Raw genomic sequence first — 13,608 nt, forward strand, 5'->3', positions numbered from 1 at the left:
CATCTTTTTGTCAGTTCATGATTGTTCCCTACAGTGGATTTAGGCCCAGATCTTTAAAGGACTTCAGGCATTGCTCAGCTTTCCATTGGCTGAGGCGATGAAAGTCCTGAGCCTGACATTGCAACTGGGAACCAACAGATAATTGACAGGTTTCAGAGTAGCAGCCGTGTTAGTCTTGCGGATACAGACTAACACGGCTGCTACTCTGAAACCTGTCATTATGCAAGGCACTGCATTTAGCCATATGGAGTAGAAATCCATCAACTTCATGGATGTTCTTTTAACAGATAATTGAGTAACTTTTAAACAGAACATCAAAACTATTTAGCAAATGAAATAATTACTGTAAAAAGAATGTGCAATTTTATTAAATTTTAAAAAGTTTACAAAAAGGACACAAATAAATTGCATCTGAGTTTATACAAACTATACATTATCTTTACATGACTCAGACTCATTAAAGAAACATACCAGTGCAGCTAAGAAACGTTTTATACAATCCAGTGTAAAAGCTCTGTAACATTCAGTTATCTCACTAACTGTTTAGTAAGATCTTTCCATAACTTGCTGTGAGAAGGGGTTGCAAAATATGGCCCTAAAATAGTATCCATTGTCCCGTGCCACAACTTTGTTAAGAAAAGACAACTTATAGGGCTGCCACCAACGTGCACTCCAGAACGTCTGCAGATATTGGTGGGAATTTAACATGCAGGAGTTGGCCCAAGACTATAAAACCATTCATGAAGATTAAATGGGGAAGGGCAGCAGGGATAGGTGGTTGTTTTTTTTCCAGAGAGTTTTTCCCCTGTCTTGCCAGGTGTTAAAATGAAGAAAATGGCTCCTTTTCCAACTACAAACATGATCACCTAGATTCCGTCTCTCCCTGCCCCCAGCCCTGTCTCCCTCTCACCATTACCTCCATTTAGCTGGTCTTCTCCCACCCCCCATCCCCTTTTTTTAAACTGGTTCAATCCTCCCTTACCCCTTTTCTTTATTTAGTCCTCTCTTTGTCCCCTCTGAAGAGATTCTGGAAACAGAGAAATGTCAGCAGAAAGGCATAAGTTGTTGGAAAGAACTTGGAGGCTCATCTCAAGGTGGGTTGCCTTTAGACAAAGGAATGAGAACATATGAGTGTGTTTCAGAAGTCAGCAGAAACCAGGGTTCTCTGGTTGCTCCTGAGCAGATGACCATGTCACTAACCTTTCAAGTTCAACAGGAAGCTGCATTGCCTCAAGTGTTTTGCACATGGCTGGTATCAGCCAACCAATGTGTGACAATGTGGGAAAGCTATTCCAATGAGAAACATTAACCCAGATGGGTAACTATGGGCAGCCACCGTGACCTGTCCTAGAATTTGGAGTCTGCAAAGGACTGGTCATCAGATTAAATTAGAGTAGCTTACACCTGGCTGCCTTTGACCTCCAGGGGCTGTTCCAGCAGCCAGGAATAGCTGGAATGCAGCTGTACTTTAGTCCCTACACCCAAGGGAGATGATGGAGTCTCTATACCATTCTGGGTTTCCTCTTACCAAGGGGAAATGTTCAAGTAGCTGATTGAGCTAGTTTTCAGCTACTTTGCAACACCAGAATGAGGTGCAAGAATCTAGCCTTACAATTTTTGGAGTATGTAAAGTCATCTCCAGCTTCTCCCATTTAATCTCATTTTTCCCATTTCCAGTCCTTTGCACAGGAAATCATTATGCTTGTCCTTGACACTTGTCTCTAGAAAACCATAAAATCCCTCCAGTATCATAGGGGCAAACTGAAATAAACGGGAGATCAACGTCTCGCCACTCAATTCAGTAGGATCCGAATTTGGATCATTATATACAGAGGCTAGCAGCTAAATGTGCTGATATACTGAAATTGGCTTGTCTAGCATGCCTTGTTCTTTGAGACTCTGTAAATGTGGTCTATGAAACAATGTGAAGTTGTGATTTCATGTTGAAGTTGTGATTGTTGACCAGTCTGTGTCAACTATCATGTTGGGAAACGGTAAGTGAGAGTTCGCAGAACCCTGAATCCAGTTCCTGAACATGAATAGGAGAGAGAATACAGATTCATTTTCAAAATCAAAACTTTCAATTTCAAATCTTTTGCTTCACAAAAGCATTGTGTGTAATTTGACATGTATTTTGTGTTAATGGCCCTCAGGTTTTTCTACAACTTCCCACAGTCAGCTCAAACAAACTTTCCATTCATTCAGATACGTCAGTTTTCAGATCTCATTTAAGAGCAGTTAAAAATCTGATTGCATATTTCCACAGTCATTTTTCAGGATTTCTGTGCAGCAGATTGAACCCTTTTAAATGTCTGTGGATTTCTGTGAAGCTCTTTTGTTAAAAACCATTCACATTTTCTAGCTTTAATTTCACCTTTCCCTGTAATTTTTTCCTTTGTCATCTTATTTAAAGGACTCTACATCAACAATAAGCGAACAACAGATTTGAGTGAAACACCATAAGAAAGCAACATTATCACTGCAGATGTGATTAGTGTAACATTTGACAAAAATGCTGATAAGTGCCACCTGTAAGTTCACAGGATTGGGTAAATATGCCGGGATTTTCATGCCCCTATGTCAGTATGCTCCCATCTTTAGGCTGAGCAATCTTGCTAATGTTCTAAACCCTAATGCTTACAATGGAGATTTGCATATGAAAAACTCCACTAGACTTCGATAGTTCAAACTCACCATGCCATCTGCAGTTTCAGATACAGTGGGCATCACAAAAAGAATCATCTTATCCACAGCTATATGCCACCGTTCCCATAGACTTAATTTCTTCACGCTGTGTGGGAAGTGTGGTTATTATACAGTTTTATATAATGGAAGCACCCCGTTTATTTTTAATGGTGACCTCTGTAGCATGATCTTCTTTATACCTGTGAAGCTTCATCCTACATAACTCTTAATGGCTTGTTCAAGGGGAGCAGAATCGATCCATTTGAATAGCATTTGAATGGACCTGCTTAACTACAGTACGAGCATTTGGACCTCTGCTGTTTTCAACTGTCCTCAGAAGCGCCAATGTAATTTTCCATTCTGTAGCTTTCAGGAAAGCTAGTGTAGTTGCTAGGTTTTTTCCTCATTCATAAAGCAGCAAACAAGATGGGAGCATTCAGTAATAATTTCACCTCTTCTTAACATTACCTGTGAAAATGATGAAAGCACAATATTAGTTCTGTGCCCTTCAGCTTCACCAAGGTTCATCTCCATGAAATCAAAAGTATTTTGCTCACACTGGTGTTAGTGACACTGACATCAGTAGGGTTGTAATTCTGATTTAATTCAGTGTATGCGAGATCAGAATCAGGCTCTAAAATGGCTTGCAAATTTATTGCCAGGGAACTGGGCAAACAAACTATGGAATTAGAGTCTGCAAACTGCTTACACTTCAGAGTCTTGATTTACAGTCTCTGAAAAAACTAAAAGACACAGTGTCTAATAATAGCATGCAGTGGAGAGCAAAGAGGGCCATTCAATGACCAGAATGCATAAAGTTTTTGTGCTCTGAGCAGGTCTGGAAACTCAGGGTGATGAGTGGAAGATGCTGAATATACCATGCTTGGCTAACAGCATATATGCTTCCTGCAGCATAATGTCGAGTAAAGCGTTAACTGTATGGAATAGTAATAGCACAGTATCAGAGATGCCGTCTGGATACTTTCATAGAAACCACCTAGGATTAAGATTTACAGCCTGAATCCACATTGCCTCCCAGCCACAAACTAGATTGAGAAGGGAAAAAGGGACTGACTAGATATGATCAAGTCGTCTCTTGTCAAATCACTCCCCACCTCACTTTCCAAACCACTGTGCCTTCCCACTCCAGATCCTCTGCTTTTTATCCAAGCATGAAAGGAAACAGTAGAAAATACTGTGAACGTTTTTTCTAAACATGTTTGTAGAACTGGAAAATGTAGGCTGTCAATCGGTGGCGAAGCTCCCACTTTGTAAGGCAACGTTTTGAAAGAATACAAACTACACAGTGGGCCTAATCCTGAAATTCTCACCTCAAACCAAATGGGAGGAATCAGTGACGACATTGCCTAAGAAGCAACTTTGCCTGTGTAAGGATTTTGGGAATACCAATTGTGTTTCTGGAGCAATCCTGGGAGCATGTGGGTTGGTGAAAACCTCCGGGTGGATCAGAGCAGCAGAACAGTGCATGTGTTGCATGGTGTTCAGAAGATCTTCCAGAATCTTTAACTAGACACCAACATGGAGGAGGGGTTTGGCAACCATGTGAGTGCTGATTTCAAATGCAGACAAGTTTTTTCCAAGGCATAACAGGAAATAGCTCAAATCTTTACATGTTGACAGACTCTTTTCTCAAACACTGTATGTTCCATAGTGACTACCAGCCACTTACTGGCTTTCCTATCATATGTTCTTTGTTTTTTTCCCCCACGGCAGGGCTTCCCTTTGGTTCACTGGGGAGAACAAGGATCTTGGCAATAAAGCGGATCCCTTTCTCCATATCTCTAGGACTCCATGAAAACCAACAGTACTCCCTTAAAACATTGCCGTTCCCCACCCTCATCAAAAAGGACTCTTGCCTCTCAGGGCACTAATTGTTGCAACCCTGCTCCACCAATGTCCCTATCCCAACCCTATGAGCCTCTTAATAACCAACTCCTCAGACAGAGTATCCAGATTACAGGGTTAAAAGAATAAAATAGTTCAGCTACCTTCACAGGATCAGCTGATTCTACAGCAAACTGATCCTAGAATCTAACTGTTGAAGGTGCTCAAGAACTCCATAGGGAATAGTAGGGTTCCACATCCTAAGAGACAGTGAATTGAAAAGGAAAACAAAAGATTAGCAGAATTTTTAACTTGCAAACTTCCATCACTATTTCTCTGCAACAGCTGCCTTTCGTTTTCAAATATATTTAAAGTTGTTACATTTCGTCCCGCCCTCCTTTTATTCTAAGGACCACAGACCTATATTCTTTTCAGTGGAAGAAAGAGAAGAAGGGAAAACCATTCAATCAGAGAGTCCTCTGTGGCTCAGGTCATAGAATGAGTTACGTTCACCTCTTTGGGAGCAGTGTTGAGTTCCCACCAAAAACCCTGACCCTGAGTGTTTGTCAGAACTGACAGCTCCACTCCCCCAGAGCATTGGCCACTGATCAAAAGGGGTTGTCCATCTGCCTGCCTTTCAGAACTGGCAGCCTCACATGCCACAAAAAATTGATGTAATGTGAAGTATTAACGTATGCAAAGTCAGCTAGAACACAATACAATGGGCAAGCTGCAGCCGGCTTACTCTCTAATTCCGCCCCTTAGTTAACAGCCCCCCTATTGTGTTAGGGGAGAGATGGGGGGCCGCAGTCAGTGAGAAGGAGCATACAGCGTGCCATAAAAGCACAGAAGAAGGTGAAAGGAAAAGGCTAGAGTACATCTGAAAATGGTAACTTTTCAATTGTTTGTTTGGAGTGTCCTGTTTATAGAATTGACTGGACAACTACATCCCTGCTATAGAATTCTACGGAATGGTTTAGCGGAAAGTGCTTTCTATATTTGTACAGGATTTTAGCACAATTTCTATAGAATCCCACTGATTTCATCCCAAGTAAGAATTTTATAAATCCCCATTACATTCAATAGCACGGGTCCAGAGAAGTTAATTTCTCTCTGTTCTGGTGAGCCGGTGGGGATCCTGAGTGGAGATAGGACATAGGGAGGAGGACACTAGAAACCCATCATAAAAAGGGCAGTGACAAGGCTAGCGGGTCTTATAATTAACTGTCTTGAGAGTTGTCCTATATAGTAGCTCTTACATTAGAAAGCATGTATTTTTAGTGTGAACAAACCTTAGCTTGAATGCTGTTATCAGAAATGGACCTGAGCCACAAAGTTCGGTTTCAGACATGCATTTCCCCAGATAGGAGTGTTTGGATCCAGGTTAATATCCCTTCTCTAGCTATTATGAGGGCAGATTTGTTTAAGATTCCAGGTCCAGTAAGTCCATTTGTTTGCTGTAGCAAAGGCCAGTTTAAAGTTAGTTATGTGGCTACAATCCCTGATGTAAGAGCTGCCCTACAGGATAGCTGCCCAGGTAAGTTAATGCCAACACCCTTGGCAGTGCCTTTTAAAATGCAGGCTTCGACTAGGCATTTCAGCATCAGACATTGCACTTTTAAAAGAAGTTTCATTGCTTTGTTTTGTTGGCAGCTCCTAGATCAGGGGCGGCCAAACTTTTTGGCCTGAGGGCTGCATCAGGTTTTGGAAATTGTATGGAGGGCTGGTTAGGGGAGGGGGTCGTGGCCCGCCCTCCCCCCGCTATCGCCCTCCCCCGGGGACCCCTGCCCCATCTGCCCCCCCCGCTCCCTGTCCCCTGACTGCCCCCCCGCCACGCCATCCAACCCCTCCTCTCATTCCTGACGGCCCTCCTGGGACCTCTGCCCCTTCCAACCACCCCTTCCTCCCTGTCCCCTGACTGCCCATGGAACCCCTGCCTCTGACTGCCCTCCACTGGCCCATCTAACCCCTCCTCTCATTCCTGACTGCCCCCCCAGGAATCTTGCCCCCATTCAACCCCCCTGTTCCCCGTCCTTTGACCGCCCAGACCCCTATCCACACCCCCACCCCCTGACCGCCACCCCAAACTCCCCTGCCCTCTATCCAACCCCCCCGCTCCCTGCCCCCTTACCACGCTGCCATCACCCCCGCGCAGCACAGAGCACCGGGTCAGGTCGGGTCCTGCAGCTGCGCTGCCCCAGAAGCTCGCAGCCCACCGCCCAGAACATTGCGCCGGCGGCAAGGCGAGCTGAGGCTGCAGGGGAGGGGGGACAGCAGGGGAGGAGTTGGGGCTAGCCTCCCGGGCCAGGAGCTCAGGGGCTGAGCAGGAGGGCCCCGCGGGCCATATGTGGCCTGTGGGCTGTAATTTGCCCACCTCTGTCCTAGATGAAGCTTGTGTCAGACTGGCATTAGCACAGTTTTCTTGGGGCTTGTGAACTAAATGCTATTTGCAATGTTTTTTAAGCCTGGTATTTAAGCTCGGGAAGCGAGTATAGAAATGTAAATCCAGTTAGTGCCACATGAAGGAAATTGAAGCTAAATGCCATTGTCTGACTTGACAGCAGAGTTCAAATAAAACATTTTAATAGTGATGATTTAATATGAAGTGTAACAGGCTGTCGAGGGGAAGTCTGTGAGGACAGTAAACTTTTACTTTCCAACACCAGTGGCATGCAATTCCCAAATGGAAGAGTAAAGGTTTACAGTCCTCACATACTTCTCCTTGACAGCCTGTTACACTTCATATGAAATCATCAGATTATAGAGCTTATGCTCCCTGTTGGCTTTTTGAGGTACATTCCCAAGTACAGACACTTGGGGCCAGGCTGTGACTGTGGAACATCTGCCTCCCCTTGTGTCTCTTTGGTTGGGAAGAACCCTAGAATGCAAAGTGGCCCCGTTAGGCAGGAGATGGGTCACATCTCCCCCGTCCCAGCCCACAGAGCAGGTCAGGTACATTGTGGGGAGCAAGCTGCATGGTGGGAAGCTCTATGCAAGCTATGTAAATGGCACAGACTAGCCCTTGTTGTCACAGAAGGGGTTAGAACCAACCGAGTGCAGTGACAGACATTTCTGTCAAGTCGGTTGCTACTTTTGGAATAGTGATATTTTTGGTTCCTGTTGCAAATCTGGTGAATCCATTGACCAGCATCAGAACAAATCCCAACCCAGTTTATAGATCTAAGCTATAATTACACAGTCCAGAGACTTACGCCACACTCTTGATGTGGGGGCATTTTCTGAGGCTATCAGTCAGCTTCTGGGCTCCGGCATCAGTTATCTTGTTACACTGAACACTGAAGGCAAAAACACATTTGCTGGCTGTTAGTCCAGAACACACTAACCATCACAGTAATCAAAAATCATCCTTGAGATAAAAGGAGATATGGGGATTATTTTTTAAAAAAAACAAACAATTAGTCCTCAAAGGAAAACCCAGGTTGCCATCTGGTCCTTGATTAAGACAGTCAATCTCCTGAGCCATCATCCCTTCAATCCACACAAGTTCTCCATCCTCCTAATGTTCCACCTTCTTCTACCACTTTTCTCCCATCCCAAACTCAATCTTCTACTCTGCTAAATGTTCTCTCATCCAAAGTTGGCTTGTGGGATGTCCCACCCCCAACCCCAACCCACCAGCTTCCTTTCCTCCTGATTTTAGGAATCTAGTACTGGCAGGACTAATTATGACATACTACACGATTAATTATAAAGCATATGAAGTGCTATGAAGTGCTAGAAGTCACCGCAAATCCCTCAGACTCTGTGTGGTTTAGTGGCTCCTGGACATACATTTATATCTGGAACGGTCCCTTAAATCTTTCTAATTGTTGATAACTACATCTGGACCCAGCACACGCACATTTCTGCTGTCCAAGGAAACTGGGGAAGGTATATAGCTTTCCTGCTCTTTTTTTTTTTAAATGAAACAAATGAGTCAGATAAGCCTGTAGTGCCCTTAAGAATCTCCCTGGCCTTCTCAAAATCCTGTGGCTATCACTGTTTGTAGTGGGCAAGAATTGTTTATGTTTTGAAAGCGGGAGCAGAATTGTCTTTCAGGCTTAACCATAAATACTAATGCTTTATTAGGCTCCGTCTTGTAACCTACCCCCAAGCTTATGTCCTATTCATTGCTCCCTGGGTTTCCTCTTCCTATCCCAACTGCCACCACAAAGCTTTCCCCAGTTATTCCCTCTCAATTCTCTCCTTCCCCTCTTCTCTCCGTTCCCACGAACACAGGGGTGCAAATACCCAGTTTCCAAGCATTTGAAACTCCTCAGCTGATGGTAACAGCAATAAAATATTAATCTGCAAGATCAGATTTTATAGTATCTAAGCAAGCTTTTTTCCCCTTTAGCCTCTCGGAAGATTTGATACTTACTGTAGCACCCTTAAAGATGCCATTGCAGGAAGTATTTTTGCAATATTTTCCGCTCCAGCATCACAAATGTAGTTATTGTACAAACTGCAGAAAACAAAGACAGTAGGATCACCATTAAATAAAGCAAAATGTTCACTAATAAGTTAAAGAAAAGAATTCCAGACATGGCTGGTACATAGTAGGGTATGATTAATTCTTATTAATTTGCAACCATTCTGTAGATTATGGTTTTAAAATATTTTAAATATGAAATTACAGTCCTGTTGAGAGCCAGGTATTCCCCTTGTTCAGTTTACAAACATAAATCAAAAATAGGATTAGACATTTAAACAGATAATGAGAACATCTTTGGTTATATTAGATATGATTTAGAAACCTGCAGAGGCTAAAGCAGAATGCTTCAGGGCACAAGGGTTAGGAAGAAGCTTCCCTTAGGCAAATTATTCCATAATTGAACTGTAGGGTTTATTGTGCCTTCCTCTGAAGCACAGGTGGGCAAACTATGGCCCGTGGGCCACATCCCGCGTGCTCTGTGCTGACCCAGTGCTCTGTGCTGCGTGGTGGCGACGGCATGGCTGGCTCCAGCGGGGCAGCGCGAATGTAGCACCACCAGGCACCAGTGCTCCAGGCAGCGCGGTAAGAGGGCAGGGAGCAGGGGGAGTTGGATAGAGAGGAGGAGAGTTTGGGGGGGTGGGCAGGGGGCGGGGGTGTGGATAGGGGTTGGGGAGGTCAGAGGGCGGGGAACGGGGGTGGGGTTGAATGGTGGCAGGGGTCCCAGGGAGGCAGTCAGGAAGGAGGGGGCTGGATGGGCCAGCAGGGGGCAGTCAGGGGCAGGGTTTCCTGGGGCAGTCAGGGGACAGGGAGCGGGCTGTGTGTGGATGGGGCAGGGGTCTATTACAGTATGTGGGCATTATTCATTCCAAGTATAATCATTATCTTCTGACCTAAGGCACAGGGACACTTTATACAAAGCAATAGAATAGAATATGAACACTCACCTAAGTGTCTTTAATGAGGATAAGGAAGGAAGAGCAGTAGCTAGTTGCTCTGCACCCAAATCTGTTATCTTGTTCTGTGATAAGCTATTACAAATAAGATGTTCTTGTTAATAGAGCTTAATTAAACCAGATTATCACAATGTTGAGTAATTTTTTTCCATGTTGCTCTAAAAATTTGACACTGAGATGTAACATGAGAATGTAACCCTATAACCATCAATACTCTGATATTTTCCCATCCCAGAATCATTTAAGATGAGGTTGTCCTTCCAGATTATCTCAGAGAAGACTGGGTCAATATGGAGCAGTTCTGAGGGCCGTAACCAATATTTTTTTTTAAAGCAGATAAACCAGATAGAGGATTTAACCCTATTTGAAAAACAAAAGCCTGAAATCTTGGTGATTTTCAGTGTCTAATGTATCTAAATGAACAAACTATATATTTTGCTAATTAGGCCAGACCCTGCCATCCATCCACACTCAAAGTCACCACTGCCTCCAATGGGTATTTCACATCTGGAGCAATGGCAGGATCAGACATTAAGAAATTTCTCTTAATATTGTACTATGAATAAGGCAAACTTGGGAAAAATTAACTGCTTGCCTTGACGCGGAATTAAGAAGCCTCAAAGCACAATCCCAACTCTGAGTGCCATAGGATTAACCTATTTCTCTTTCCTGGCTCCCAGAAGTTGGCACTGTTAACCTTGCAACTTACTTCAACGTTTCCAGTGAAGTCAACGCCGACAATACTTCACAGAGACTTTTTGTTCCTACGTCTCCTATTTCATTTTCACTCAGAGCATCCAAGCTGCAGGACCACAAAGCAAGACATTACTAGGTTTCCTTTTAACTATTTTCTGTCCATTGATCATCTAAGATATCAGCTCATAAATTTGAGAGTCTACTGCACTTACCAGGCAATCAGGTAAGTGCAGGGCTTAAATTCAGCCGGAGCTGTCTGGAATGGAGGCCTGGTAAATATTTTCAAACCCTCTGGAATTTTTATAGCATGTTGGGAGAGAGGGGGGCGAGCTATGGGAAATGTTCTATAAGAATTTAAGCCCTGGGTAAGAGCAATCTTGCATATTCGAGCTCTTCTAATAAGCAGCTCTCATTGCTTTCCAAACTCAGAGCCTAAGAAGATTTTAAAGAAGAATAGAACTACATGACCCACTTCCTTTGATATGCAAATGGTAGCACTTACTGCCCCACTTACACTACAAAATGAACATTGTTAAAACAGTTATGAAATAGTTGTGTCCCAACTGCATTTCCTCCCTACACGTACAGAAAAAAAAACGATGCTATAACAATCATCTTCACTGCTTCCTCTCCTGGATGTCCACGGAACATCTTCTCACTGCACTTCCCTCTGGTGGAAGGGATTTTAGGTAGGGGACCATATGGCCCATTTTGGCTGGAACAGTCCCTTTTTTAAGTCCTGTCCCGGCCGTCCGAACTTTTTTTGGCAAACGGGACAAATGCAAAGTTTTGCCAAAAAAGTGGGGTGCGACCCCTAGCGGGATTTGGAGGAACTTGGGGGGAGGGGGAGGGCGAGCGGCAATGCTAGGCCAGCCCCACACAGAAGAGAGGGCTCAAGAGCAGCTCTGGCCTGGCCAGCCCCGCATAGGTGGGTGGCAGGGGTATTGGGTTGGCCCCATGCACCAGGGGCGGAGAAGGGGGCCTTGGGCTGGCCCCATGCGGGTGGGTGGCAGGGTAGCCTCAGGCTGGCCCCACATGCCAGGGGATGGGGGGGATCTTGGGCTGGCCCCATGTGGGTGGGAAGTTCAGGGAGGGCTCAGACTGACCCCATGAGTGGAGGGGAGCCTCGGGCTGGTCCCGTGCAGGTAGACGGCTGGGGGGCTCAGACCACCCCATATGCAGAGAGGAGAGGGGGGCCTTGGGCTGGTCCTGTGGGGTGTCCCATTTTCCCTTTTGGAAAATATGGCCACCCTAATTTTAGGAGTCTGGATTTGAGGCCATACCCCCCGCTTCTAATCTTATATAGACCACACTGGGAGCCATGGAGCAGGAACCCATTTGAATTGTGCTTGCCTTTCCTGAAACATCAGAGAATGGTCACTGATAAAGCAGGATCTGGGTCATAATGGGATAATGAGCTGAGTCAGGAAGGCAGGATCCTGTGGGCTATTATGTTGCCATCCATCATCTCATGGAATGCCCCATAAAAAGCAGTGGACAGTTCAGGGTGATAATCTATGGTAGAATATTGCCCTTTGTCTCTATGTTATTTTGTTTCCTGTTCAAAGGAACTTAAATATCTGGAGATAGTTGGCTTGACCTCAGTGTGAGAGGGAAGTATTGAAGGTTCAGTTATAAACAGCTATTTTTTTGTTCATGATAAAGGAATGGGTAAAAACACAGGGCAAAAATGTGTTGTCATAGTATAATTAAGAAATAGCTAACCATATATATCCATACATAGATCATCTCTTCCAGAAAAGGAAAAGAAAAGTATTACCAGTGGCTTCAGCACAAAGCATGTTAATTGCTCCCTTAGTGTTAAAGCAGTCATGATCCTCTCCCAAGCAGAACTTAAAACTAAAAGAAATTATGGAGATCACAGCCATCAATCTGAAAGCAGCTTAAGAGGCTCTTGGTACCAACAATGAGGAGGTTTTGTCAGGGCTCCTCTGCAAGGCAGAGATTCAACAGCAAAGTTAGCTGTGGTCACAAAACAAAACAAAAAACACCCTACCAACCTGAAGCCCCAGTCCTGCTTTTGCTGCCGAATGGCTAGAACTACAGTATTTCCAAGAGTCACTACAGTGATCAGCCACGCTCTTTGCTACAATGGTGCAACCCCACTGATTTAATTGGAACGACATGTGATTAATGATCATTCCCACAAGCAGTGTTTACAGGCTCAGGCTCAGAGTGGTTTTCCTCAAGCCCACAGAGAAAGTCAGTGTCAGAGCTGGGATTAGAATGAGAGCTGGGCAGGACATGCAGTTCTTTTGCAATCTAAACACTTCACGAAATCGGGTTGTGTCATAAACAGATAGTTAAGGGTTAATGCCTCTTTTACCTGTAAAGGGTTAAGAAGTTCGCCTAGCCTAGCTGACACCTGACCAGAGGAACAAATGGGGGGACAAAATGTTTCAAAAGGAAGGAGGGAAGTTCCCTTTGTCTGGGTCAGTTTTCAGTTTTGACCAGAGTGGGAAAGCTCCAAAAATCAGCCTCTTATCAAGCAGTGAGTATTAGTGAAGGGAATAAATAGGTTTATGACTTGTCTTGGGCATTAGGGAATAATCAAATTGGGTAATTTTTGTATAACTAAGTTTTTGCCCAGGGGAACATCCTCTGTGTTTTGAATCTGTTGTCTGGAGATCAGCTTGTATGCTATCGCCCAGAGGGTTTTCTTTTACCTTTCTTTTCTTTAATTAAAAGTCTTATTTTTAAAAACCTGATTGATTTTTTCTTGTTTTTAGATCCAAGGGGATTGGATCTGGACTCACCAGGGATTGGTGGGGGGGAAAAAAGGGGGGGGATGAGTAATTCTTCCTTGTTTTAAGATCCAAGGGGTTTGGATTGGTGTTCACCAGGGAATTGGTGGAGGAGTCTCTCAAGGCTACCCAGGGAGGGAAAGGTTTTTGGGGGGGAAGACAGAGTTTCCCAAATGACTCAAACTATTTGGGTGGTGGCAGACCAGATCTAAGCTGGTAATTGAGCTTA

The 13,608-nt window shown here is 44.3% G+C and overlaps 1 protein-coding gene across 4 annotated transcripts in view; it reads right to left on the reverse strand.

Moving 5' to 3' along the window:
- Nucleotides 1–351: 351 nt before the first annotated feature.
- Nucleotides 352–13,608, reverse strand: part of CIITA (class II major histocompatibility complex transactivator) — a 64,419-nt gene continuing 51,162 nt past the window's right edge. For all 4 annotated transcript variants that reach the window (XM_034784533.1, XM_034784532.1, XM_034784535.1 and 1 more), the window contains 6 exons: nt 10,628–10,720; nt 9,910–9,993; nt 8,912–8,995; nt 7,743–7,826; nt 4,695–4,790; nt 352–3,153 (listed from right to left, as the gene is read on the reverse strand). In XM_034784533.1, the coding sequence (XP_034640424.1) occupies nt 4,715–4,790; nt 7,743–7,826; nt 8,912–8,995; nt 9,910–9,993; nt 10,628–10,720 (421 nt within the window). In that variant the 3' untranslated portion in view covers nt 352–3,153; nt 4,695–4,714. The remainder of the gene's footprint in view (nt 3,154–4,694; nt 4,791–7,742; nt 7,827–8,911; nt 8,996–9,909; nt 9,994–10,627; nt 10,721–13,608) is intronic.

Source organism: Trachemys scripta, chromosome 10 (assembly GCF_013100865.1).
Source record: "Trachemys scripta elegans isolate TJP31775 chromosome 10, CAS_Tse_1.0, whole genome shotgun sequence".
Taxonomy (NCBI): domain Eukaryota; kingdom Metazoa; phylum Chordata; order Testudines; family Emydidae; genus Trachemys; species Trachemys scripta.